Source organism: Poecile atricapillus, chromosome 2 (genome assembly GCF_030490865.1).
Source record: "Poecile atricapillus isolate bPoeAtr1 chromosome 2, bPoeAtr1.hap1, whole genome shotgun sequence".
NCBI classification, from domain to species: domain Eukaryota; kingdom Metazoa; phylum Chordata; class Aves; order Passeriformes; family Paridae; genus Poecile; species Poecile atricapillus.
This window is the reverse complement of record NC_081250.1, coordinates 89,683,929-89,709,830: the sequence shown is the minus strand read 5'-3', so window position 1 is coordinate 89,709,830 and position 25,902 is coordinate 89,683,929. Positions and strand designations below refer to the sequence as shown.

Here is a 25,902-nt window from a genome sequence, read left to right as displayed (position 1 = left end):
GTGCTCTATTTACATGAAAATGTCTCTTCCCTGGAGCAAGCAAAAACTAAATGGAGTAGAAAACTGAAAATTTATTTCCATTTTATAAATTTTACTGTCAGGTCTGTTGCATCAAAATTAAGCTGTTTTTAACACATTCGTGCCACAACCATGATTTCTGCTAAGGAGCTAAACTAATATTTATGTGCAGTTTCTTTAAGAATCCTGTTGCATTTGGGCTAAATTCTGCGCTTTAAATGTAATTAGAAAGATTATTATTGGAAGTTGGCCAAAACATTAGTATTGTAGTCCACAATCTTATTCCCTGTTCATCTGTATTTAGTCATAATTACAGATCTATGTGACCTTAAATTTGACAGTAGTTAGGAATGCTCTGGGTTTGTAATTGTTGTCCCATCTAAATGTTGGAAGTACTGATAGGCTTTGGGTGATTTGAATTTTTTCTTTGTTTTTCTTTGCAGCAATAAGTTTTATATAGAATGTCTGAAATGATGCCTAACCCTGTAACTAATTAATTTTCATGTAATTGGGAAATCTGAATATAATTCTTGTCTCCAAATCATCCCAGTTTAATTTTGTTAATTTTTACAGTATACCTATGTTATTTTCAGTTTTTGCTTCATTTTTTAAAAAAGTTTAATATTGTAGTAGACTTATTTCTTTTATTTTACCTCTCCTTTCACAATAATCTTGCCTTTGTGCATTGAAGATCTTGTACAATCAGTGTTGGGGGAAGAAAGTAAGTCTTTGGGCTACTGTGGCATGTATTTGTGTCCTCTGTGTCAGTTTGTCGCTGCAGATTAGTTCCTATGTTTATGCTTTAAGCTTAGGTCAGTTGCATTATTTAATGCCCTGAAAATTTGGAGTGGCATCTGTGTAATTGTTTGTACTAAGCATTTTTCTTTCTCATGACCTCAAGCTAAGGCAAGAATGTTGTACAGGTTTGTGGTTTTTTTGTGTGTGTGTTCTGTTTCTTTACTCATGCTAAGAATTGATAGTTACTATAACTACCTTTGAATTATTTATTTAAGGTGATCACTTTGTTCCTGCTGATGAACACTGTTTCCGTGAAGAACTTCTGGCCAAATTCCTGTATTGGATGATGGGTACCTATGTTGTTGAGTTGCTCAGATCATTTTTCTATGTCACCGAGACCATGTTCCAGAAAAACATGCTCTTCTACTACCGGAAGTTTATTTGGGGCAAGTTACAGAACATTGGAATTAGGTAACAACAGAAAACTAATTAAGCATTAACAGATATGGAGAAATCATGTGTTATGTATTGTAAAGGTTTCTGTAAAGGTTGTGTAAAGGTTTCTGCTTTAATTTATTGCCTATTTATCTTCATTTTATTTGCTTCATTTCCCAGAGGAAATTGCAACCTGTGATTGTAGCATGCACAGTTTGTACTTTCAGAAATATTTTGTGTGAGAAAACTAATTCAAATTTAGATTCTTTATTAGAAGAGAAATCTTTGCAATAATAAAATCCAGTATGAAGAGAATTTTGTTATGATAAGTCCATTTTTATACCTTCTAACAACAAGTTAAAGCATAGTGATAGAAGCACGAAGTAACCTTGTGAAAGTTCATTTTAAAAAATACTCCATTTTCTTTAACTACTTTAATGTAGGAACAACAAAACCAAAATCAGGACTCTGCTGAAAAGCTGTAATACTCTATCCATAAAAATCAGACAGTAGCCTAGTGGGTTTAGGAAGGCTTCTTTAAAAAGTTAAGGGTTTTAGAAGCCACAGCTCCTTTTTTAGTATGGCTGGAATTCCATGCTGGTTTTTTTTGGTCTTAAAAATGCATGCATGTATTTAAGTTAGGGCATTATTTAAGATAAAATTTTAAACAATTAAGTGAGAAAATAGGAAGGGCAGTTTTAATAAACAGTGTTGTGCACTCATCTCCTTAGTTCACATCTTTCAGGTTTTCATTATAAATTGCTGGTATCTGAGAGAACTTTGGAACTGTGAAAAATTAGCATACTTCATGTCTTGCTGTTTTGTATGGTGAGCGTTTTGCTTTTGCTCTGATTTCTTGGTCCACAGGTGTGATTTTTGCCCTCCTGCCCTGTCACTCCCTGATTTCAGCATTGATATCTCCAGTGCCAGTCTTTGCATTTGTGTTTGCACTTAATGGGGTCTCGATCTTGTTTGCAGTTGTAGCACAGAAAATGCACTTTGAGTAGTAGGAGTAGTAGAATGTGATTTTTTCAGTCTGACACATTCTGTTTGTCGTGTCTTCAAACTGATAGCTGTAGTGTTGCAATTAATGTTTTATGCAGTTTTAATGTACTTAAAGACTATTTTTTGGCACAAAATATGATCAAGTACTGACTCTCACATAATAGAGATACAATAAAGGAATAATAGAAGTAGTAAATAATAGCTTTTTTGAGGAGTTAGTGGTTAAAAGAAAACATATAACTTGGGATTTAGCTCTATTGTTCATGTTCCTAATTGCCCAGAAAAGCCCATTGTGTAAGGACAAGGTGCTTTGAACTCTAAAGATGCTAATCTAGGGTCTTGTTTCTTTTGATTTCCTCCCCACATATTTCCTTACCATGCAGGAAGCCCCTTCTCACCTTTGGCTTGGAAGGTCTCTAAACTTCAGGTTGTTGGAAGCTGGAGAAACATCCCAAGGAAATGCTGCTGCGTGTGTGCCAAAGGCGTGTTCTAAGAACAGAATGTTTACTCTTGGCTACAGTAATCATATTTTATAAGGACTTTGACTCTGATGTCAGCAGCTGCAGTTAAGCTTCACTGACAGGGCTTTTCAGTGCTGCTCTTTCAATTGTGATCTGTTACATGAGGTCTGCCACGAATCCAGCTTCTTGCATTCATACAGGTAGCCAGTTGCCAACTTCGCATAGGAGGATAGAAATTGGGATACAGGTGTTTAGGGCAGCCTTGGCTATTTTGAGGGTGTTCAGACACTGTCTGCTCTTAACCAGCCAGGCACTCCTGGTGAAGCAGTGCCAAAGGCTGTTGAGCTGCTTCCATCTTCTCTGGAGGAAGAGTATCTGGTGACCTCAGTTATTGCCCTAATGCATGTTTTATGGTTGTTCTGGTTCTCCTCAGGAGGAGCTGCTCAAGGCAGTTGCTCTGAGCTGGTTCACAGGAAGGCATTGGTAGCTACTGATTCCTGTTGAGTTCTGCATCCTCCGTTGGAGGAAGAGAATAGATGGAACAAGCTGGACTGAGTGGACCTGGACCTTACTTGTGTGTTTACCTTTGCAGAGACTGTGTTGTCATTAGGGAGTAAATCCTCATCTTGAAGGACTGTCCTTTTGAGTAGCTCATCCTGGGCAGAATCCCACTCAAGGATATGGAGCATGGTTCTGAGAGGGGTCCTGGATCTCTATATTAGCCTTGCTAGATTGGTGGAGATCACAGTGTGCTGTCATTGTACACAGACAACTTTGTATTAATTTTTGAAGCTAAACCAAATTTAATTGCCCAAATTGAAAGCAGGATTTACTAAGAAAAAAATCAGTATTTTGTGATACAATTGATTCAAGTTACATAGCCTGCAAAATGTAAAGTTGTGTTTTAAAAATTATGAACCCAGTGTTGTGGTGAGAGTGCCTGTTTTCCTGAAGCTCATGCTTTCCCTGCCCCTGCCACACACAGTGGCTGCCGAGGATTAAAAACACTGCAGAAATTCTGAATCTTCCCCATCAGATTGTGCAGAGATATCAAAAGACAACAGGACCATCCAGTCAAGTTCCTTCAAGTTTCAGTTAACAGTGTTGTGAGTCTCAGTGAGAGCAGCATGGTTCAGTGGCTGCTGGATTAGTGCATGTTCAAAGTCATTAGCGCTGCTATAAATGCCATGAAATTAGCAATGAATGTTGCTGCAGGCAAAATGGCATCCAGTTCTCCAGCTGGCCAGAGGTAGTAGCGAAGATCTGCCAGTAACTGGCCTTTGTCATCACTTTCAAAGGAAGCTGTATTTTTTAATACAGTGATAGATGTTCGTTGGTTTTGTTTTGTTTTTTCCCACAGTCTTGAATATGAGCTGTAAAGGAATGGAAATTTGATGATTAAGTTTTTTCTGTTGAACTGGAGTTACTTGTTTTGTCCTGGTTATCTGTCTAATAGTATAGTAGATGTTGTGTTCAGCAAAGAATGTAATTCTGTAAACAGTAGTGGTCCCTCACTGTGGAAAAGCAATAATTTCTGCTTTCCTTTGGGCAGCATCTGTACCAGGAATTTTGACTATAAATCCTCAAAACTCTTTTTTCAGTATCTCAACTCACATGAGTATAGTGGCTCTGCATGCCACTATACTTCTAGGTGTCATGCACTGTATCCCTCAGACTGCAAGAGTCCCAGGCAGCTGGATCATGAGCTTGTATTTGAGTTGTATAGGCATACAAAAGAAGTATTTGTGTGCCTCTCTTACCTATGTTCTTGGTTTCTCAGGTGTGTCCTAGGGCGTCTTTACCAGGTTTCCACCATTCATTCACTGCCTTTTGCAATAGTGTGGCCTTCTTTTGCTAAACCAACCTCTTGTACTGTGTGGGATGTAAAAAGTCCTCTTGCAAATTTAGATTGATGTCCAGTCTTTTGTGAGGACTTGAATTGCCTCACTTACTTCCCAGGATAATATCATAACCATTAGTCATTGTAGGGCACATTTTATCCATCTGAACAATAAGAGCAGCGCAGAAGATCGATTCAGGTCTTTTATGTTGCAGGTAGGGTACTTTAAATCTGCATCTTAAGTAAAACCAAGGGCTTTTGCTCCACCACCATGTCCTGATTCATTGTATGGAAAAGTACTGATTTTGATGAAGGTTCGTGGAACTGTAAATCCTGAGAGGGGATCTGTGAGGAAAACACATTTCCCATTAAGGTGAACTTGGGAAGCTCAGAACCTGTGACTTAGGTGCGTTTGGTTCTTGGTTATTTTCTGCTGTTTGCTTCAACTGACACCTGCTCGTCAGTCCTGGATACCCAAAGCCCGTATGCTGTCTGTGTCTCCCAGCACCTGAATTAACTGTAATTCCTAAGAAGTGGTAGATCCCCTAACTGTTGACAGTAGAACAGCCATTACAGTTTGTAAGTCCTTCCCAGGAGCTCTCTTAGAATAGTTTTCAGAAGGTTCTTTTCAACTTTGTTAATGCCTTTCAGTCTTCTGAAACTATGAGAAATATCCAACTTCTTGTTTCTTGCATAAAACATATTTCATAATATTCATATGTGTTCCACTAATCTGTGCTTAAATTTTAATTTGTGTTAAGAGGGGTTTTTATTTGCATCAAGCAGAAATGTGTGGTCTCCTACTGTATTACATTGTCATTAAGATACTGTGATATTGTTCTGAAATTCAGAATTTCATGTCACTCTCTGTAGAGGTTAGTATTTGTATTATCTTAGAAAAATGTTTGGCTTTAGTTATCATAAAGACATTAAATGTTTCCTATTGCTTACACTAAGTGTATATTTGTATTTTAGAAACCATTTTGTCAAACTACAGCTACGGCCTCTGTCTTCAGAGGAGATTGAAACTATCCGTCAAAAAAAATTTGTTCCAATGGCATCAAAGCTCCGGTTTATTCCCAAACGAAATGGGTTGAGACCTATAGTAAAAGTGAGCGGTGTTGTCGAACCACGAGCACTCAGCAAGGAAAGCAGAGAAAAAAAGGTTTTTATGTACTTCATTGTTTTATGTGCATTTGATGTAGGTAACTAATAAATGTAGTAAGGATTTTTGTCACATAAAGCTAGTTTTAACTTGGTGGACTATAACATTCTGATCTGAATGTCTGAATGGGTCTGTTGCAGCTTAGCTTCTCCCTTTCCAGTGCTCAATTATCACAAGCCTCCAGTTCCAGAATCACAAACTTCTGTTTGATAACCTATCTTAAGGAAATGAGCCCATTAGAATGACATGGCTTGTCAGGTAATCCCATTTTTTTGATATGGGTGTCTGGCCTGTTGGGATTTGCATGAATACTGGTGGTGCATGTTGATCTGTGAAGTCACCTGTGGAGCCAGTGAACAGTGGTGAGCTGAATGCATTACAGAACAGGGTCTAAGGAAGAGCAAGGAAGCTGGAGCAAGCACAATAGAGAGATAGGAAGGAAGCTGAGAGTAGTTGCAGTGTGGGAACAGAGACTGAGCATTCAGTGCACAGAATAATCTATTTAACAGGGCATTTAACCAGAAGACAGTGGCAGCCGAGTTTCACTGTCTTGCACAGCTGCATTAATTGCTTTTCCTTAAGGCTGAGTCTCATTCACAAGATGGAATGTTCCCCAAATGGGTGACATGTCAACAGCTTTTTAGGACTAGGTGTTCAGACCATGTGATCCCAGACAGATGAAAAGAACATCAACCAAAAGCTGTTCTGAGCTGTGAAGTGTTTTTTCACATAATATTCCACATTATGGTGTTTATAGAGTTAAGCAACCTGCATGACTTCAGTGCTGCTTTGATGTACTTGACTATCCCCACAGCTGAGTTAAATATTTGCTCAGTTACTTGAACGAAGTACCTCAAGAAGCCCAGTGATGGTGCAGGTGGAGTTGGCATAAAATCTCAGAGCACACCTTCTCTTTGTTGTTCTTGTTGCTATCATTATCTCCAGCAGAGAGAATGAATGATATTTAAGAAGTTATTTTCAGATTGATGGTGATTTTATTTGCTTGCATTCATCTGTTTATCAGTGTAACTATTACACCTTAATTTCCAAGAGTCGAGGATAGGACAAATCCATTTTCCATAGGATTTAACTGTACTGGGAAAAAAAAAAAAATCTCTGAGACTACTTGGTCACTTTAAAGTAGTTACTGCAGTGATATTCAGGCTTTCTGAAAGCTTTAGTTGACAAAATAATATAGTAAATATGAAATAAAATTATTATTATAATTAATATAATTATAATATATAAATATATAATACTAATATATTTATATAAAATATATAAATTATTATATATTAAATAAATTTAATCTCAAACTTCATGTAAATTTGTAGTCTTTGTATTGCAAAGAATTTAATATGTTTCAGCATAATTTAAGGTGATTCTCTTTGGTCTCTTTAGATGAATTGTTACAACACTCAGCTAAAAAATCTGTTTAGTGTGTTAAATTATGAACGGACTATAAACACCAGTTTTATAGGCTCTTCAGTGTTTGGGAAAGATGATATCTACAAGACATGGAAGCAATTTGTTAAAAAGATTCTTGAATCTGGTGGTGAAATTCCTCATTTCTACTGCGTAAAGGTATGTGTTTTTGATTACATGTTCAAACTAGCTTTTCAAAACCAGCTTGTGCAGATACTTTTATAGCTGTATTAGCTGTAAGCTGCATAATTATTTATTTTTCTAAATAAAATTTTGTGTACTTTGCAGACTCTGGTTAGTTTTTTGATGGGGGTGATTTGGGTGTCCCTGCAGTAGAGCTTCCTTTACCTGGATGTTTTCCTATCCATCTTTCTGGTGTGAAGGAGCTCCTGCTTCTATGCATGCACTGAATTTTTTTACAGTTACATTGAGCTGGTATGAAAGTGGGAGAAAGATGGAAGCTCAGATAGGATTCTGAGCCATATGAAAACCACAAAAAAAGTTCTGGGTAAATTTGAATAAATTCAATGTCTTAAAAAAATTGTATCTTCTGTCTCAGTATCATTAGTTTTGGATGAAAATGAACATCTTCTGGTTGGTGTCTTTCCAAATAGTTTCTTCTCCTACTTTGAAAAAATTGGTGTTTGTGGTAGCCCACTATTTAAAGGCGTTTCTTCTTAATCTTCACACTGTCAGTGTGAAGTCAGTTCTGTCTAGCAGGCAACATTTTGTGTTTGATTTCATTTCATAGCTTTAAATTGGAGCAACGTATACAGAAATACGTAAATTACAGAGATTTATGTATGTTATGGGGAGGCTCTGTTCTCATCTCTCATGGCGCTTGTAATCCTGCCCTGAAATAACTTCTGTAATTTTGTCTTATCTTTCGAGCCAAAGGGTTGTGTCATCGACATAATTTGTGTTGTAATAATCCTAATATTGTTGCTTCTACAGAAAGTTTTCTGATTTTACTGTGACAAGTAAAAGCAGAGGTGAGTTTCCGATATGAAAAGGAAAGGAAGGGAAAGGTAAAATATATAGGTTTGCAGCTTTCCAAAAGTCTAAAATGTCTCCATGGCCATATGGTGAGGAAGGTTTCTTAAAGTGTTTAAACATTAAAATATCAACTATTAACTTAAATGATGGTGGGTTCAGTGTTAGATTTAAGGTGGCGTATAGTATAATCTTCTGCTAATAATAAGAATTGTGTTAAAACTGATGATTTGGATATTGCTTTCTAAGGGAATACTTGATGAGCGGGGAAAGGTTTTTCAGATAAGCAGTAAGTTTTTATTCTGTCACTAATTTGGCCTGAATGCACTAATTGCCAGATGCAATAATTTTACTCCGATGTGATCTATCCTTCAGCCTTGCTTAGGTACTACAGCAATACTTCTATACTACCACCATGTTTACAGTGATACTGCTGCATATGTAGTGGAAGATATTTCTTCTATTTCAGGCTGATGTGTCCAGGGCTTATGATACCATCCCTCACAATAAACTTGTGGAAGTGATTTCGCGGGTCCTGAAGCCTGAGAAGAGAACCGTGTACTGCATACGGCGCTATGCTGTGATTATGATAACCCCAAGTGGAAGAGCCAAGAGGCTCTATAAGAGACATGTATGACTTCCTGATTTCTTCTGTTTGCTGTTGTAAACAAATTTTTGGTCCAAGGAAAAGCTTTCCTTTACAGCTTTCTTTAGTCACAATTTGAATTGGTTAAGTACTTAATAACCCCTTTTGTAATACTGTTAGATATTTTCCTGGGGTAGAAAAGCTTGTTTTTAGTCCATACCTTTTAAAGTTTTTACTCAGTATGAGTAAAAATAAAGATAAATGTATTGTGGAAAAAGAGATTTGTGGGTGAGACATTTCATTTTAGTGGTAGAAGAACTGTTGGATTAAAACAATACAATAAGGCTGGTCCTTTGGCCTCCACAGCATAGAAAAGTTAGTTACTGCATTTTCTATTGCTTTTATCATTTGTTTCTTTACAATTTGAACAATTATATAGGTTTCTACCTTCAAGGACTTTATGCCAGACATGAAGCAGTTTGTGTCTCAGCTTCAGGAGAGTGTCTCATTGCAGAATGCAATAGTAGTTGAACAGGTAAGTATTGTGAGGCTTCTTTTCAACTGAAAAAGAATGCTACAGAAGAATTAGAGGAAGATTGGGATTTTCACTTGTATGTGCATAGTATGTGGTGACATTACTTCTCATCTAATAAATCAGCAAGTTCTGTAGAAAGACTTTTGTCATCTCTTTTTTAATGTTTCTAACTGGCTCTGAGTGTTCAGTGGGAGGAGTGCACCAGGCAGGAAATCTGACAAAAAATCCTTCTAGACTTTTCCCAGACTTTCTCATTATTTTTTCAGACTTTTATTTTAACTATTTTTCTTTTCCCTTTCCTAATTTCATTGTTTCTTGCAACAGTCCTCAAGTGAGAAATTAACTGTCTAGTAAAAGCGGGTGTCAACACTTCCTATCTCCAAAATATATGGAAGTAAGAACAAGCAAAATGTGTTATAAGTCAAGTAGTTAAGGATGTGGCATCTTGATTAGCAAACTGCACAGCTTTTGTTTTGTTTTGTTTTAAGATCTTATTTTATGCCAAATTAAAAATAAAAAGGCGGATTTTAAGGATTACCTGTCAAGGTTGATAAGAATGAACTGTTCTTTAGGGGAGTTAAGTGCAACACAAACAAGATCAACTCTTTTCTTTAAAGAGATTTCTTGTTTCCAGTGAATTAAAGTATGATTGAAAATTACATGTATTTTAAATTACATGCATTTAAAACTCCAACTGATGCTTTGTTGCAAGAAGCAAGCATCCTTCTGTTTTAATTCTTGTGATACAAGTGCTTGTTCTCAAGACTTTGTTTTGTGGAAGGAGCATTACAAAGGCATAGGAGTAGGTGATAGGCTCAGACAGTTTCTTCATGCATTTCCTTGCTTGGAATCATGGTATTCCATAATAAAAACTTACAAGATTTCCTGAACACCAAATGAGCAGACAGGTAATTCCTCTTTAAATTTTTCTTCTCTAAATCTGGCACTTTCACTGGAAAATTACAAGGTTGGCAGAAGCTGATTTCTAACATGTAGGTGAAATGACCTTGGGGATCTGTGGACGAAGGAGTAGAATATATGGTGTGGCTGGTGTACAGTTCCAGGATCCTACAAAAATAAAAAATTTAATGAGCACCTGGATGAAAATAGAAACTAGCTGGATCTCTGATGTATAAGTACATTTTGTTACCTTTTTCAAACTGATTTAGGGAACTGTGCTAGATATTGCATGAGCAGCCACATTTTATTTAAAAATAGTTTACATTTGAAAACAATTTGTGTGTCATTATCTTAAAAGAACGAAGTATTTTGAGAAAAGTGTCATGTCAGGCTGAGTGTCTGTACCACTGGTACATCACATTATCTTTTCAATGCAATTAATCGTGATCTTGCATGGCTCTATCAAAAGATGGATGCATTTGATTGCAATTTGTCTAATCTATGCAAGTAGTAAGTAATTTTATTTAAATTTGAATTAAGTCATTGTTAAGGGTATTTAAATTGTTGTAAATGGATTTTTTATCTTGCAATTTTTAACAAGATGCTCCATAAATAGTGAGTGCACAGCAATGCATGGAAGTGTTGGTAATACCTGGAGAAGTGTGTGTTTTTCAGCAGAACGGGCAAGTGTATGTATCAAGACATTGTAAATTATAAATATCATGATGTACAGAAATTGTCCTACAGGATAGAAAGTGGCCAAAAGAGCAAGGTTTTACACCTTGTAATAATCCAATATATTATGTCAGCACTTACAGTAGGTTTAGATGTTATATTTGATTTCACAAAATAAAAAAACCCCCAACATCCAACAAAAATTAACTTGCCTCATGTGAGCATTTTTTTTAGTATGTATGTTCAGATCTTGAGTTTAGGTTTTATCTTTTCACTTGGGGGTTTGAGCTACTGCAGTCTACTTTTTTAAAGATTTAAACTTCAAAGTTACAGTTTACTTTTCATTTCAAATCTTGTTTTGTTTTGTCACATTTCTAGAGCTTAACTTTCCATGAGACGAGTTCCAGCCTGTTTAATTTTTTCCTTCAAATGATACATAACAGCATCCTGAAGATTAGGAACAGGTAAAAAAGAAATTAGTTACTTGTTGTATGGCATGCTTGGTTTGTTTGTTTGTTTTCTTTAATTGACTCTGGGGACTTTTGATAGCTGTCTTTTAAATATCTTTTATTTCATATTAATGAGAAATTTATGTATCAGTTCAAGCTCCAAAAAAGCATGAAGAGTTTGGAGTCAACTTTATTTTAAATAATATTTCTCTTCCCTACCTGGATGATGTTAACTATTTACACTGCATTATTCCATAGAATATGGAATAGCATTCCTTTAAAACTGAAAATGTAATCCTAAAGGAATATACTTTAAAATGGTGGGATCCATTGTGGTGAGCAAAAGCAAGAGTAACATCCCAACAGTTATGCAAAAGTCTTGTTAGTCATTTCCCTGTAGTGCAATGGTTTTTCTATTTGGCAAGTTGCAATAAAAATAAAAGGCAGTAGCAACTGTTAGAAATTAGTTAGAAATTTAAATTATTGGCAACTCTAAAATTAAGAATCAGATGTTATAGAAGGTAGTAATGCAGATTCCTTCTTATGTTGGTAGAGATACTGACTTGGTACTTATATTTTGCCTCTAGGTGGCAAATGTGTACCATGTTTAAGAAAGGAAATACTTACATGATTGTTATTTGTAAATTCTGAGTGATTTATATTAGAATGAATAGCTTCTTGCTATGGAAAAAATGCCTTTGTTTTAGAATACTTATTTTAGAATCTCAGAGGATTGAGGGAGAGTGAGAAATGCTCTCAAGGAGTCACATAGAAGCATGTTTTTATTTTCTCCTAGCATTCCTTACGCTGCCTTTGGCAGGATCCTAAGAATGCTCTTGTGGCATACTTTAATAATGACTAACCAATGTGAGTATATTTTATGGAATTTTAATGGTGTCAGAGAAAGTACACCCTGACAAAACCAGCTTCACGCTTTCAAATTCATTCACAGCTTGACTGAAAAAATGTTTGTCATGAAATGAACTTGCCCCTTTTAAGTAGCTTGTTCTTGTTTGTCCAAAAAAAACCCCATATGTTCAGTAAATAAATAGACTCTTTTTCTTGTTAAAAAAATCACGGTCAACATTAACTTGATGTTTTGATAAAAATGCTGATTATTGAGCTGGGGACCTCCAAGGAATCTTTTAATACCATTTGATACATTTAACAAAAGTCTGTAAGAAAATAAAATTACAGCAAGGAGTATTTTCAGCTGACTGAAAATACAGGTAGGATCAGTGCTCAAAAGTGATCTGTGGTCTGAATTTATTCTCTTCAGCTTCACCAAGTCATTCATGTAATAGCAGTGAAATGGACATTATAGTATCTCACTGCTTCAAAGAAGTGTTGTGAAAATAAGTCCCTAGGGTTTTGTGAGCCGTACCCATTTGGTTCATGCCAGTATAGAAAATTCTCCCAGTGCACTTTGCTTTGTGTGAAGAACACTTCTCTTGAAGCTGTCACATTAAGATGTAACATAAATAATTAAGAAACTTCAATGAGGGATGTGTCTGCAGCAGAAGGAGGCCTTGTGGTTTGAGGTCACTTATACAATTTCTTTCATTTAACAGCAGTTGTCTCCTGGAATTTGTTAATATGAAAGGAATGTGTTTACTGGTGGGGTTTTTTTCACTGTTAAAAGTTAAAACTTCTAGATCTCGATGTAGATTCTTAAGAGAAAGAAAAAAACAAAATAAGGCTAACTGGCAAACATATCATATTTCTTACATTATACTTGGAAAAAAAATACTTAATAGCTATTGCAGTGTTGTTGCATGTTTTGATTTTTTTGTTTTCTTTATTCTTTGGAAGGTTCTACTTACAGTGCTGTGGAATTCCACAGGGCTCCATTTTGTCAAGCTTACTTTGCAGCTTATTCTATGGAGATATGGAAAACAGATTGCTGTCTGGAATACAGAAGGATGGGTAAGGATGCTTTGCTCTGTTACAGTAATTCATAGTATGTAATATATATGTTAGTCATTTTCTCTGATGTTTAGTTTTGAATTTCAAGGATTTCCAGCTTCATTAGGAGTGTGGTGCACACAAACATCTCTGCAGCTTCAGTGAAATTGTGGTTGTTTTTTTGGGAGAATTTCCCTATTACAAGATTGAGAAGAAAATGCAGAGGAGCTGTCCTTTATCTTTGTTAGGAGATTTATTCTTGGAAAGAGAACTGTACTTTGTAAGGCTCCTTACAGCATCTCTAGCTGCTTTTGTACTTCTGAGAAGTTTATGGCTATGCCTCATTCCCACATCATCTGTGTCTTTTCACTTCAGACAAGATGAGATGTTTGTTACAGACTTTCTGATACACCTGGCTTCTGCCTGAGGGCTTTCCAATCCACTGTCAGTAAATCTTAACATTTTATCAAGGTCAGAGCTTTATAGCAGGTTTTTTATGGGGTATGTTGGTTCTTGTTTGAAACAGGGTGTGATTTTTGGTAAATCTTCTCAGTCTTTGTGCCCTGCATGTGCTTGTTCCTTAGGAGCTTGACAGAAAGCTAGCCTGCTAAAAGCTTTAACTCTTAAAGCTGTAAAAATTTTGAGGTTCCTATTACCTTTGTATGAACAGATCCCCAACAGAATTCTGGATTAGGGTATTTAGTCATGAGCTTGACCCTGAAACTTGTTTGTGTTCAGACATCTCCCTTCATTGCTGTGAATTCCTCCTCCCAAAAATGAAAAATAACTGGGAATACTCCAGATAAGTGCATCTCACTGGTGTTTTTTCTTGGGAGGCTTGCTGGGTGTTAGAATTTTAAACATTTCCCTACAAAAGTAGTAGTTCTCACAGGCTTGAGGATTCTCTGATGTGAGTCTGAAAAGCTGTCCGTTGCTTTCAAAGGGTGTTGTTTACGAAACAGAAATTATGAAACTGATTCAGAAGAATGCACTCTTTAATGTAACAGCTGCCTTTATGTAGAGCAGATTTTAGAATGCTTACGTGTCTGTTGAATGATCTTGATAATTTAATTTGTCCTTTAAGTCAGAAGAATAAGGTGGTTTTTGACTTGGCTGGGCCAAAGTGCTACAGATCTCATCGTAGTGATGGCAGTACGCTTGCTTTGAAGATGAGACTGTACATCATCATCTCCAGAGTTACTTCTCTGTGATCTGCTAGGCAGGATTTACCAGAAAAATATGGGCGTGCTTGGGGGCTGAATTCTGTTGGAAAATTTCAGCCTTTACAGTGGTAGATGGAATTCTGTTTTACATTCAAGTGATTGCTTCATAAACAGCTTATTACATGCTAAGCAAAGACAGAGTTGGAAACCATCAAGAATCTACTTGTGTACACGGTCTGGCACCTCTTTTCCTTGTCTTGTAGAGAAAGATACTCCATATTCTCCCTTGGAAAAGCGTATCCAGGGAAACACTGCATCCAGGGGAATAGTTTGTATGTTGTAAATTCCTTCATTTTTCATCTAGCCAGTCTCATTGCTTTAGTATTTAATTTTTTCATTTATGTTTAAGAAAGAAGCAAAATTGAGAATTTCTTCATGAGTCTCAATTTGGAGTTTGTATCAGCCTCTACCATCTTGTGAATTAAAATAGGCAGGCACATTGTTGCTCTAAAGTGTATGAAAAAGCTTTGAAAGGATTATGTATTAAAAAATCGGTTTCTTCTTGATTATAGAGTCCTAATACGTCTCATTGATGATTTTTTGCTGCTTACACCACATTTAATGAAGGCAAGATCTTTTGTAAGGTATGCGATCAGAGACATAGTCTTCAAAGTAGAAAGCATTATTACCTTTTATGTAATTCTTTTTCATCTTTATGCACATAAGTGTATTTAAAAGTTAACAGTCAAGGGCTATTTTGGAGGCCTTGGTAGTAGCCTGTGCTTGGGAAGAACCCTAAAACTACATTCTTGATAGCCAGTTAAGAATTTGTTGCAGTTCACATGGTAGGCAATTCCTGCTTAAGTTTGAATTAGGGACCTGCCTACTAACCTTGGTGGAGCTTCAAGCAAAAATTAGTATTGCAGCCTAACCAAAGCAGCTGACAGTTGTCTTTTAAAACCATTTTCCCTTAAATTTTTAAGATGTCTTATTTACATTCTCAAAATGTTTTTATTGGGCACTCATGCTGCTGCTTTCTGTTCCCATTCTGAGAAGGAATGCAGCTCCGGTCTGATCCAGTATTGCTAAGAATTTTCTGGTCATTAACATTCAATGATGAGTATCAAAGATACCAATAGCATGGTAGTATGCAGTTCACATGGAAGTTTTAAAACACTTATTCTTTACTGTGCTTCAGTACTACCTTTTCTTTAAAATTGAATCCCGGAAGCTCCTGATTACTGCGGATAGGGAGTGTACAGTCAGTCATAGGGGAGTTCTGCTGATGCCAAAATCAATTTAAAGGAAGAAAAGCTTAGCATCTACAGTGTAGTCAATTGTATCATGCTTTTCAATAGTAAGAAAGGTGCAGCTCTGTTGTGAACCTGAAAGGTGATGGAGTAATCAATTAAGTACAGTTTGAAGTATAAATTGTATGAAATAGTGGATAGTGTATTTTGAAGACTTCATTTGTCCCCATTTCCTTACCAGAACAGGAAGAAATATCTATGGATCTGTGGGTTTACAGTTCTGGAAACGATAAATCAAACTTACAGTGAGGGGCCTCAAGCTATTAATGTCCAAAAAAATCTTTTCAGCACAATGTCACTTGAGTAGCAGTGAAGATATTGTCCTGCTTACCCTTTAAAGTTGTCTGCATGTTTATTCTATACCGACTTCTGTACCACCTGTGTTGATTTTCTGTAGAGAAGTAGCTTTTCTGTGAGAGATTTCCAGAACTGTTTACAGATCAGATCCTAGGAGCTCTCTGCCACAAATGGAGTAATATCAGTTTTTCCTAATGTAGTATTTGAGCTGGGGGACTCAGTAAATTAGTTTTGAGGAGACAGCATAACAACTATGACTCCCCATGAAGAAGAGCCTACCACTTCCTCTCTTTAAAAGGATGAAGCCTGCACATAAGTATGTTGCCAAGTAGGACAAGACTGCTTCTTGTCCATAACACTGCTGATCCAGTATGTAGCAGGTAATCAGCAGGCATTCTGGCAGTGAAAACATCCTTAGGGAAAATGTTCCCCTCAGAGTTAAAAACTTTTCATCAGATAACTGAGATTCTTGTTATATGGAGTCTTCTTGGTTTTGTTAACTTCCAAAAACAATAACTTGTCATCTGTCTTTTTTGAGTGATTTTTATTTCAGAGGTTTCTGTGGTTCATACATCTTGTCTCAAGTGTTACATGGCTGATGTGCTTAATTTGCATGTATCTGTAAAATTTTTTCTCTATTGTCCTCAAGTTTATTTATTTTATGTATTTATTTGCCTCTAATGTCTTCACTTTATTTCTAGCTGTGTTCCTTAACCTGAAGAGTTGGCTGTGGTTCCCTTTATTCCTTGTTTTCTGCCCTTTTGTTCAAGATCTGATGTCTTGCAGCATGGTGCCAGTTTTTGTCTACTTTGCTGGGGGGGGCTTAGCCTAACTGTTTATATTTGTTTTAGGACTCTAGCAACAGGTATTCCTGAGTACGGCCTTTTAATAAACCCAAATAAGACAGTGGTGAATTTTCCTGTTGATGATATCCCAGGATGTTCCAAATTTAAACAGCTGCCAGATTGTCGTTTGATCCCGTGGTGTGGTTTGTTACTAGATATAAAAACACTCGAGGTTTACTGCGATTACTCCAGGTAAATAGAGTTGTACACTCCAGGCTCAGCTTTACAGTGTCTCGTACATAGTGGGAGAAGCACAAGGGTACATTAGGAATGATGTAGTTGAATTGATTGCAAAACGGATTTGGATTAATTTGGTATAGACTAAAGGGACAAACAATCTTTTCAACATCAGAGATGTTTCCTCTGGTACACTTCAGATGGGAACGAATGTGTGGGAGAAGAGAACTTCTCTTTAAACTAGCAACCTTGACCATTTACACAAAACAGTCTGAAGTGGCATAAAACTCAGGACAGGATAATGTATCCTACTGAAAGGTTCTGTAGAACCTTTACATGGACTACTAGAGATGGCATTAGACATTTGCTAAAGATGGAAAAGAAAGAGCTGTTTAAACTCAAGGATAATATTGTTTAATTAGCTTCATTATTGACCATTTTTAATATAAACAGCCCTTAAGCTTTTAGGTGGAACATAAGGAAGAGGTTTTCCACTGATAGTAAAATTCCTGAGTAGTCTTCCTAAACAGAAAAGTTTGGTCATTTTTGGAATTTATTCAACAGTCAGAGATTTATTCACTAGCTGAGTTCTTGAAAAAACCAGTTTATGTTGAGAAGGGTATTGATGCTGCAGGGTTGGGAGACATCAATCAGAATCATAAAACCATAGAATTGTTTATTTTGGAAAAATCCTTTAAGATCAAGTCCAGCCATTAACCCAGCACTGCCAAGCCCACCACAGTATTTGTTTCAAGGCTTTGCTAAGCTTTATAAGCTTAAGTAGCTAGAGCAATCAGGGTTGTTCCAGTAACTAAGGTGGCTTCAAGCCTAAGCTCCTGCATTGCATGGATCATAGATGCAGAGAAGATGATTATCACTGGAGTAATTAATAGTGTTCTGGCTAGACAGTGTGTTTAAGAAATACATTTAGTTTATTTCTAAGGTTATTGATTCACCATTTTTAGCAGAGTGAATTTTTCAGCCCTGAGGCATTACAGCCCTTTGCTAATACCCTTAATTCCACAGGGCCTAGTCTCTTTCAACACTGAATTTAATCATGGTCATCTTTTAGCTACTGGCTCATTGATTAGCAGGAAATCTCTGTAAAATGGGAAGTTAAATGAGGCTTACTTTACAGAATTTAATTTAGTCTGTTAGCCCATAGAGTTTAACTACTTTTTTTACTTTTTTTTCCTAGTTACACCTGTACTTCTATCAGATCAAGTCTTTCCTTCAATTCAAGTATAACAGCTGGGAAAAACATGAAATACAAACTGAGTGCAGTCCTCAAACTGAAATGTCATAGTTTATTTCTTGATTTACAGGTGGGAATATGAAAATGGATGTTTGGCAATATTGTGATTAGTGATGAGCATTTAAACGGCTTTGAGTTCTAACATAAAAGTTTATTTTTTGAGAGGAAGTCCGTATAATCTGTAAATGTTGACATCAGATAAAATGTAGGGTTCCAGAAGTGATTCTTCACAACATTGTTAACTTAGTTATATAAAAGAAATCTTTGAAGTTTAGCATAAAATGGTTTTTGTCTAGGTCTTCAACAAATCCTATTATGACACTAAAATATTCTGATAGCTCTGTTTCTGTTCTGTTAGATCAACAGCCTTAGAACAGTTCTCATTAACATCTACAAGATATTTTTACTCCAGGCTTACAGGTAGGTCACTGTCTTCTGAAGTAAGTGTCAATATTTCATTACTTTTTCTTAACACATGGAGGAGCTATGAATTAGAAAAAAGTGTGCCATATAAGTGTGCAGTATTTATATTTTTCTGTACAATGTGTGCAGTAGTAAATGTCAGTAGTAGGTCAAGTTTCAGCACTGTGCTTAAGTAATACTATTAGGTTTAGGATACAAGAATATATTTCATGTGTGTGTTTAAGTGATACTTCACCAAATGGATTTTTAGTGTCTTGGTTTTGACAGCTGACCTCAAGATAACTAGTCTGTTTTGCTTCAGGAGTATGATAAGAAGCCTTATTAACCATTTTATATTTAGATCAGTTAAATATTAGCCAGTTTATATTTACAAAGATAAGGGAAAGAAATCAAAACTGATAAGCAAGTTTGAAGAAAATACTAAGCTATGTACATTGAAAACTTTGAATGATTTGCAGCAGCAAGTAAATGGGTTTTTATTGTTGTAACACAGAAAATATGCAAGAAGTTCTTCACTCTTCACAAAAATCAAATGTTGCTCTGCTCACACTTGTTAAGAAGGGACATTTTGGTTCTGTTCTTAAATTCATCTTGATCTACATTCAAGCTGTATTCTTTGTCCAAGAAGTGTAATTTGGTTTGTTTAGTACAGCACTCATGTGTCCAGCTTTTAAACTTTGGTGTTGTGGGTGATTTAAGATTTTTCTCTGATAGAGATGTTCACTTAGTGACTTCTGTTTGGTTTTATCGTAACACTATAACAGTGGCCTTTATAATTAAAAGACTGTCCACCGTGATAACTGCATGTCCGGTTAATTCAGCCAAAGACCTGTAATGCATCATGGTACTAGGGTCTACCCCTTAAATACTGAAAATGTCACAGGTTTTTTTAAGTGATTGCAATATGCTGGGTTAATTTAATAAGCAAGTATATACATTGTTGATTAATTAAAAATAAACATTGTAATTGGCTATATTCATCATAAGCAGGATTGTAATGCCAGAGTCTGAAGGTAAAAAAATCAGCAGTTTGAAAATATTTTCAAACAGGTGTTAGGAAGCATACAGTACAAATAACTTCAATAAAGTTGGCTTCCAGATAGGCAAAGGAGTTCTTGGTCTGTGGAATCATTTGGAAGTCTATTTTCCTCAATACCTGAGCAGAATTTATTGTGGGGTTTTGCTTTGTTTTTTCTTCCTCTCATACTCTCTCATGTGGGTGTTCTCTGGTGGCATAGTCTGTGGTATGGAATTGGTGACGATGGGTAGTTTAATTTTCCCTGCACTTAACACAGTTACACTGTCCTCAGAGGAGAAGTCTCTTACCAAGGCAGATGGCTTAGAGATCTACTTTCAGTATAAAACTTAGAAATAAATGTTATCTATGTCTGACGTTCCAGGATTGTGTATATATGGGAGAGGTGTCATGAAGTAACAGTGTTGATACAGCTAAAGACTGTTGTGTGCTTATAGATGTTGTATGGTGCCTAAGCTATGTAGTCATAGTTTCACTTGAAATTGCAAATGACTTTTGATTAAATAGGCTGTTTTTGTGAACAGGTTCCATGCCTGTGTTATCCAATTTCCATTCAACCAGCAAGTTAGAAAAAATCCTCGTTTCTTCCTAAGGATTATTTCTCAGAATGCATCATGCTGCTATGCTATCCTGAAAACAATAAATGCAGGTATAGGGTGTTAATGGGAATGAAGTAGTGGGTTTCAATTTGTTTGGGTTTTTTTTGGACAAATAGAACGTCTTGACTATGCAGTCTGATAGTGTAATTTTGGGATAAAGATCAGGAATTAATATTGTGAAGTGTATGATTAAAATCACAGTGCATTTTTCTTCTTAAATTCAGTTTTCTGAAGACTGTGTTTCAGGCACTAGTTTTTAGTTTTCTGCTAATGTGCAAGGCTTTACTGACTATACAGTTTTCTAGTAAAAAATCCTGGGGTGATTTTATATAAAGAGAGGAGAGACCTTCCATACTTCTTAATGCTCATCATTTTCAGTTATATTATTTTCCTTTTCTATCTCTAGGGATTGCTGAAGGTAACAAAGATGTATCTGGCATATTCCCTATTCAGGTAGCAGAATGGCTCTGCTACCATGCCTTCATTGTCAAACTGTCAAATCACAAAGCTTTTTACGAATGTCTGCTTAAACCCGTAAAAGTCTGTAAGTATGTAGCTATTTTTACAGTTTTGTCTATGTTAATTGTAATAAAACTTAAAAACAAATGGATTTTTAAAGTTTTCTAATCCTATAATATTTTTCTCAGATGTACATTAACGATCTTTCTGATTTTATTCAAATTTACTAAGTGTAAGTAGGCAGATTAAAGTGTTTTTCAGCACTGCATTTTCTAGAGCCTTATTTTCACAGGACAGTTGATGCTTGGCACTCAGTAAGCTTGTACAGTTCAGAAAGCTTAATGAGACTGTGTTAATCATGTAGGTATTGTCAGCAGGTTTATCTAAATGAAATACAAGTGTTCAAGCTTCTATTTTAAAAAATGTAGATTAACTGGCAACTAAGCTCCTCCCACAGTTTAAACTCTTACCCAAAAAAGTGTCACCAGGGTCACTTGGAAACAGAAGCACTGGCTCCACTGCTTGTGTATTTGTGTAGAGTTGTGGTGTTGGTGTATCTCTGACACTTTCATTTGGTGAAATAAGCTGTGTCCCTGGGCAGCTCTTTCCTTAAATAGTTGTGCAGTCTGTTTGCAGGCCAGCCCCAGAAATAATAGAATTTTCAGCTTTAAGATATTAAAAGTGGACAGCAAGAGGTTTCCCTGAAGCAGCCAGTACTGTTGATGAATTTAGCTGCAGTGATGTCCAGACTCTGGATGCTGACTCTGTAATTTGCACTCTGAAGGGCTCATTGCTTAGGCAGCTTTGTTATATAAGACTAAGAAATTCTTGGGTCTCATTCTAGGGTAACACCTATTTGATTTGAAATGTATCATAAACTTCCTTTGATAGCTGCACTGAGGTCCAGTGCCCCCCAAAAAAAACAGTTCTTCTTTTGGAAGGAAGCATTTCCTTCCCATATTGAAGGCTTGCAGCAAGGCCTAAGTGCAGAGTCTGATTTTTGGTGGCACAGTGTGAATGTACCAAGACAACATTTACACTGTTAAGAGAAACAAACTGATGGTTGGTGTTTTGTCTGCCACATCCTTGAGAGCTATGGACTTTCTGTATGGAGCAGAATTCCAACAGCCTTTCCCAGAGGAACTCCTTTCTCTGAGTTGCTCAGGGACACCAAAACCGCCCTCTGCTGCTGAGAAACCAGGGCAGGGCTGCTTTCTTCACTTGGAGAGGACTGGGACTGAAAAACTAAGCAGAGAATGCAGTAGACACAACCAGTAGGGCAGTGGCTTCCCTGGGAGCTGCCTCACTTCTCCAAGATCCATAAAGGGCACATTTGAGTTTTCATCTCTAATGGTGACGGTTTTGCTCTTGGGATCTTTGACTGGCAGACCACAATCTAAGCCAAACCTTATTCATCCTTCTCTGTGCATGCTTTGCTGTTTAATCTGACAGTACTTTCAGGGTGGAGGCACAGCTCCTGGCAGCTTTATTGCGCAACAGAATCTCATCTTCTGTGACTGCGCACATCAGCCATAAAAGTGGTCTCTGCTGTCCACGAAGGCACACCACCACAGATGCCAGGGAAAACTGGCTGGGAAGTAGAGGTGAAGTTTTCCTAGTTTGAATAGCAATTGTCACTAGGTTCCTTCTGCTGTACCCATAGAGCTGCTTGCTTAACTGCAATACTGATCTGAAACTTTCATGTGGTCCAGGCATAACTCTGTGCACAGTTTCTAACCCAGGAAGGGAAAGCTGACCACCTGTCAGCAGCCTTCTCTGCCAGTGAGAATTGCCCTTGAGAAAGGGAATAATCTTTCTTCCTAAATTCCTGGGGAAGCCTATTAACATATTTCCTGAGTATTGTGGAGATGGAGCAGGAAAAGTCCAAAGGTCTGTAGAAAGTCAGTGGTGATGTTCCCTTGAAAAGAGTACTTTTCAGCTATTCCTTCAAAAACGTTACCTTCTCTGAGGCAGAACCTGTTCTTCACATCCATAATGTTAAGACAGCCCACTCTTTTTATCTACAGAGTCCAGTTTCTTTTGGAAATATCTGAGACTTCAAGTACACTATGGAGAGATCAAGGCCTCAGAAATCTTTGCTTAACAACTGCCTGAGCAATTAGCAGGCTGTAACTTTACTATGAAACTTTCACTGTGATTGGATGACAGATCACTGGGGTCCAAGTAATTCAAGTGCTATCTCTCCATTTGGTTATAGCCACCTGAAATCTTACCTGCACTTCCACTAGTCCTGTTCCACTGATGCAGCAAGGGTTGGTGCAGTAATTGGTGGAGCTGTACAAAGATACCTTGTGGTGACAAGTCACATATATACCCTTGGTGTGAATGGGCATCATTATCTTTGTATCCCCAAGGTCTCTGGTCTTGGGTGAAGGCTGTTTTTCAGTTTCTGATTTTACATGGTTTATATTTGTATATTCTTCTGAATTTAGTACAATACTATGTGTCCTGATCCTTTGGGCATACACTAATATCCATTTACAGAGATACTGATAGTTTTCTATGCAGTTACAAGTTAGTTTTGTTTGCCCTGCACCAGACCTAGTCCTGGGCAATGTTATTGTAATCAGAACCATCAAGAATCATCTTGTAGAGAAGGTTACTTAGAGAACTAAGCATTATGTAGAGCTATCAGAGCTAATTCTAAACATGGTATTTCAAGTTTTATCTTCCTGGAAATCAAGTAGCATGTGTGGATGTCAGTAGTCATGACAGGGAAGTCACTGACTTTCAGGTTGGATCCTGTGAAGTTAGCTCAGTACCTCTATAGGCTGTAGTAATCTGTAGCACAGAGATAAACAAGGCTAGTAAAAGCCCGTGTTGACTTAACAGCTGCAATTTTTGTTGTCATTTTGGAATTTGTATTGCCTGTATAAAACCTATTACCTCTGTAAGATCATTGTGTTGACAGGAATTGGTATAAATGTTGTTTTCTCTTGTGCCCCTGCGCATGCCTTCCCATTAGTCTCTGTGGGAATTGATATCAAGCTCATAGGTTTTGGGGAGGAAGTTCTTCCCACTATTCCTAAACCTATTAAATATCAACATCAGGGACTTGTCATGAGTTGTCATCATTCTTCAGTTAAGTATTTAAAACACAGTTATTGTTTAACATCCCTCCTGTTATTACCAGCAGGGAAAAGAGCAAGAGTCTTTCCTTATCATGATAAGATATAAATACATCATCTGTCTTCTTTCCAGATACAGGACAAATGTTTATTGAGTACTCCTGGCTTTCTGCACCATTGATAATTTTGCTGACTCTGTTTAGTGATGGACTTAAACTGTTGCTAGGATTTTACATGTTCTTCCTAATCTGTAAAAAGTCCTTTTTACTGTCTGTATTTCTATTGATGGGACATTCAGTCTTTCAAAGTTACTATGGTTTAACAGAAGGCCTTATTTGGTTGGTAACGTTGTTGAACAAATGGGCTTACGCTTTTCAAAATTTAATGAAGTTCTTAAATCTGAACAAAAAAAGTCACAAAAACAGAAAGTAGGAGGAATTTGCTCCTTGATTTTCTTTGTTAATATTTTCACATACAATTTTGAACCTTTTTTTATTATTATTTATTAGCCTGATTTATGCATGGAAGAGCAGTAGCATATTTTATTAGAGCTTCTTTTTTGTCCTCATATTCCAGGTGTTTCAACTTTTTAGTTGGTTTTAGCTAGTACTGATTTCATTGCTTCATTAGCATTTTCCTTAAACCAGAATTAATAGTAATTTGCAGCTGTAATGAGTTGTTTCTGATATTTTGGTAGGTAAGAGGAGGCTAATCAGGAAGATCCCAGAGGACACTGTGGCACTACTGCGGGCAGTGACAGAACCATCTCTTTGTCAAGATTTCAAAACTATCCTGGACTAACTGATTGAGGTTTATTTAATAATTTTCCCACATTTGAAAATAAATACTGTGTCTTTGGGTGACTTCTCTGTTGTTTATTTTGGTGGAGTGGCCCAAAAGCAAGTTCACTCAGAAGTTTTATGTGTTTGCTTCTTAGAAGACACAAAAAGAGCAGACAGTTTTGTTAATACCTTCTTGTTTGGGTTTTTGTTTGTGGGGTTTTTTTTGTAAATTCACAGGCTGTTTGAAGTAATTTACTTGGCTATGTTCCATGATTCCCATCTTCTTGATGGAGGAATCATTAAACTATGTTCTGTAAAAAATTATTTATTTTTTTGTTTCAGTGAGTTGTCTTGAAGAGGTGTTTTTTACTTACCTGTGTTGCAGACTATTTTATAATAAATTGTCTGGTTAATTGCAATACCACATACTTGTTTCCACAGACTTTATTTTATAGTAATCTGTAACATGCTGATTTATGTCACAAAAAGCAGTTATCTGCACAGGGCAAATTCATTTCATGGCAAGATGCAGAGGCTAGAAGTTTTATGCTTTGCAGATCACAACTAATATATGCCAAAATGTCACTGTCCAAGCTGATTATTTTTGGTGTATGTTTTATTTATTTTGAATACTCTGTGATATTTTTAATACAGTGTTGTACAGAATATTGTTGCATTTATACCTGCAAAACAAAAGTTCTTGATTAGATAGTATGCCAAGGATATTGCTTTTCTATTTGCATATCTTTGGTGCTGTAAAAACTATTTTTTTATAAGGACATATAGTGATAGAAAAAGGGAAAATTATTTTATACAGGGAGTTGGTTTACAATCAATATAAGGAAGAAATGCTTTACTGTGAGGGTGTTGAGATACAGGAAGAGGTTGCCCAGAGGAGTCATGGTTGGTTCATACCTGGCAAATCCCTACCACCCAGGGACCAGTGGTTGATTTGCAGTATTGCAGTCTGTCCATTAACATAATAACTCAGTTCAAAATGTACGGTCAGTCACACAGGTTTGGGTTTTTTCTGTCTGTGAAGTGGCACCCTTAAAATACCCTTAAAACACCATTAAAATTAAAATTTAAAAAAAGTCACAGAACAATTGCTCCTACTGAAGAACAACACTTTTTGCTCTCCAGTCAGCAGCTCAAACATTTAAACACCCCCATGCCCCTCCGTGGTCTGCAGTGATACTGGATGAGGGAGCACTGTCTGGGAAAGCATTGCATAAGAGATGCCTGGCAGTACAGAAAGCTTTATTTTATGGGATCACCTGGCAGCGAGATACAGCAAGATGCTCCAAAATGAAGAATGGAGGGAATGTAAACTTCAC

General features: G+C 36.6%; 1 protein-coding gene across 1 annotated transcript in view; it reads left to right on the top strand.

Annotated features, from left to right (window-relative positions):
* Positions 1-24,911, top strand: part of TERT (telomerase reverse transcriptase) — a 30,625-nt gene extending 5,714 nt beyond the window's left edge. The window contains 16 exon segments of the mRNA XM_058832477.1: positions 1,032-1,227; positions 5,473-5,662; positions 7,064-7,246; positions 8,550-8,711; positions 9,106-9,201; positions 11,155-11,240; positions 13,038-13,151; positions 14,866-14,956; positions 15,599-15,646; positions 15,648-15,685; positions 16,752-16,937; positions 18,121-18,247; positions 18,536-18,597; positions 20,161-20,285; positions 20,642-20,779; positions 24,481-24,911. Of these exon segments, the coding sequence (XP_058688460.1) occupies positions 1,032-1,227; positions 5,473-5,662; positions 7,064-7,246; positions 8,550-8,711; positions 9,106-9,201; positions 11,155-11,240; positions 13,038-13,151; positions 14,866-14,956; positions 15,599-15,646; positions 15,648-15,685; positions 16,752-16,937; positions 18,121-18,247; positions 18,536-18,597; positions 20,161-20,285; positions 20,642-20,779; positions 24,481-24,584 (1,946 nt within the window). The 3' untranslated portion in view covers positions 24,585-24,911.
* Positions 24,912-25,902: the final 991 nt, after the last annotated feature.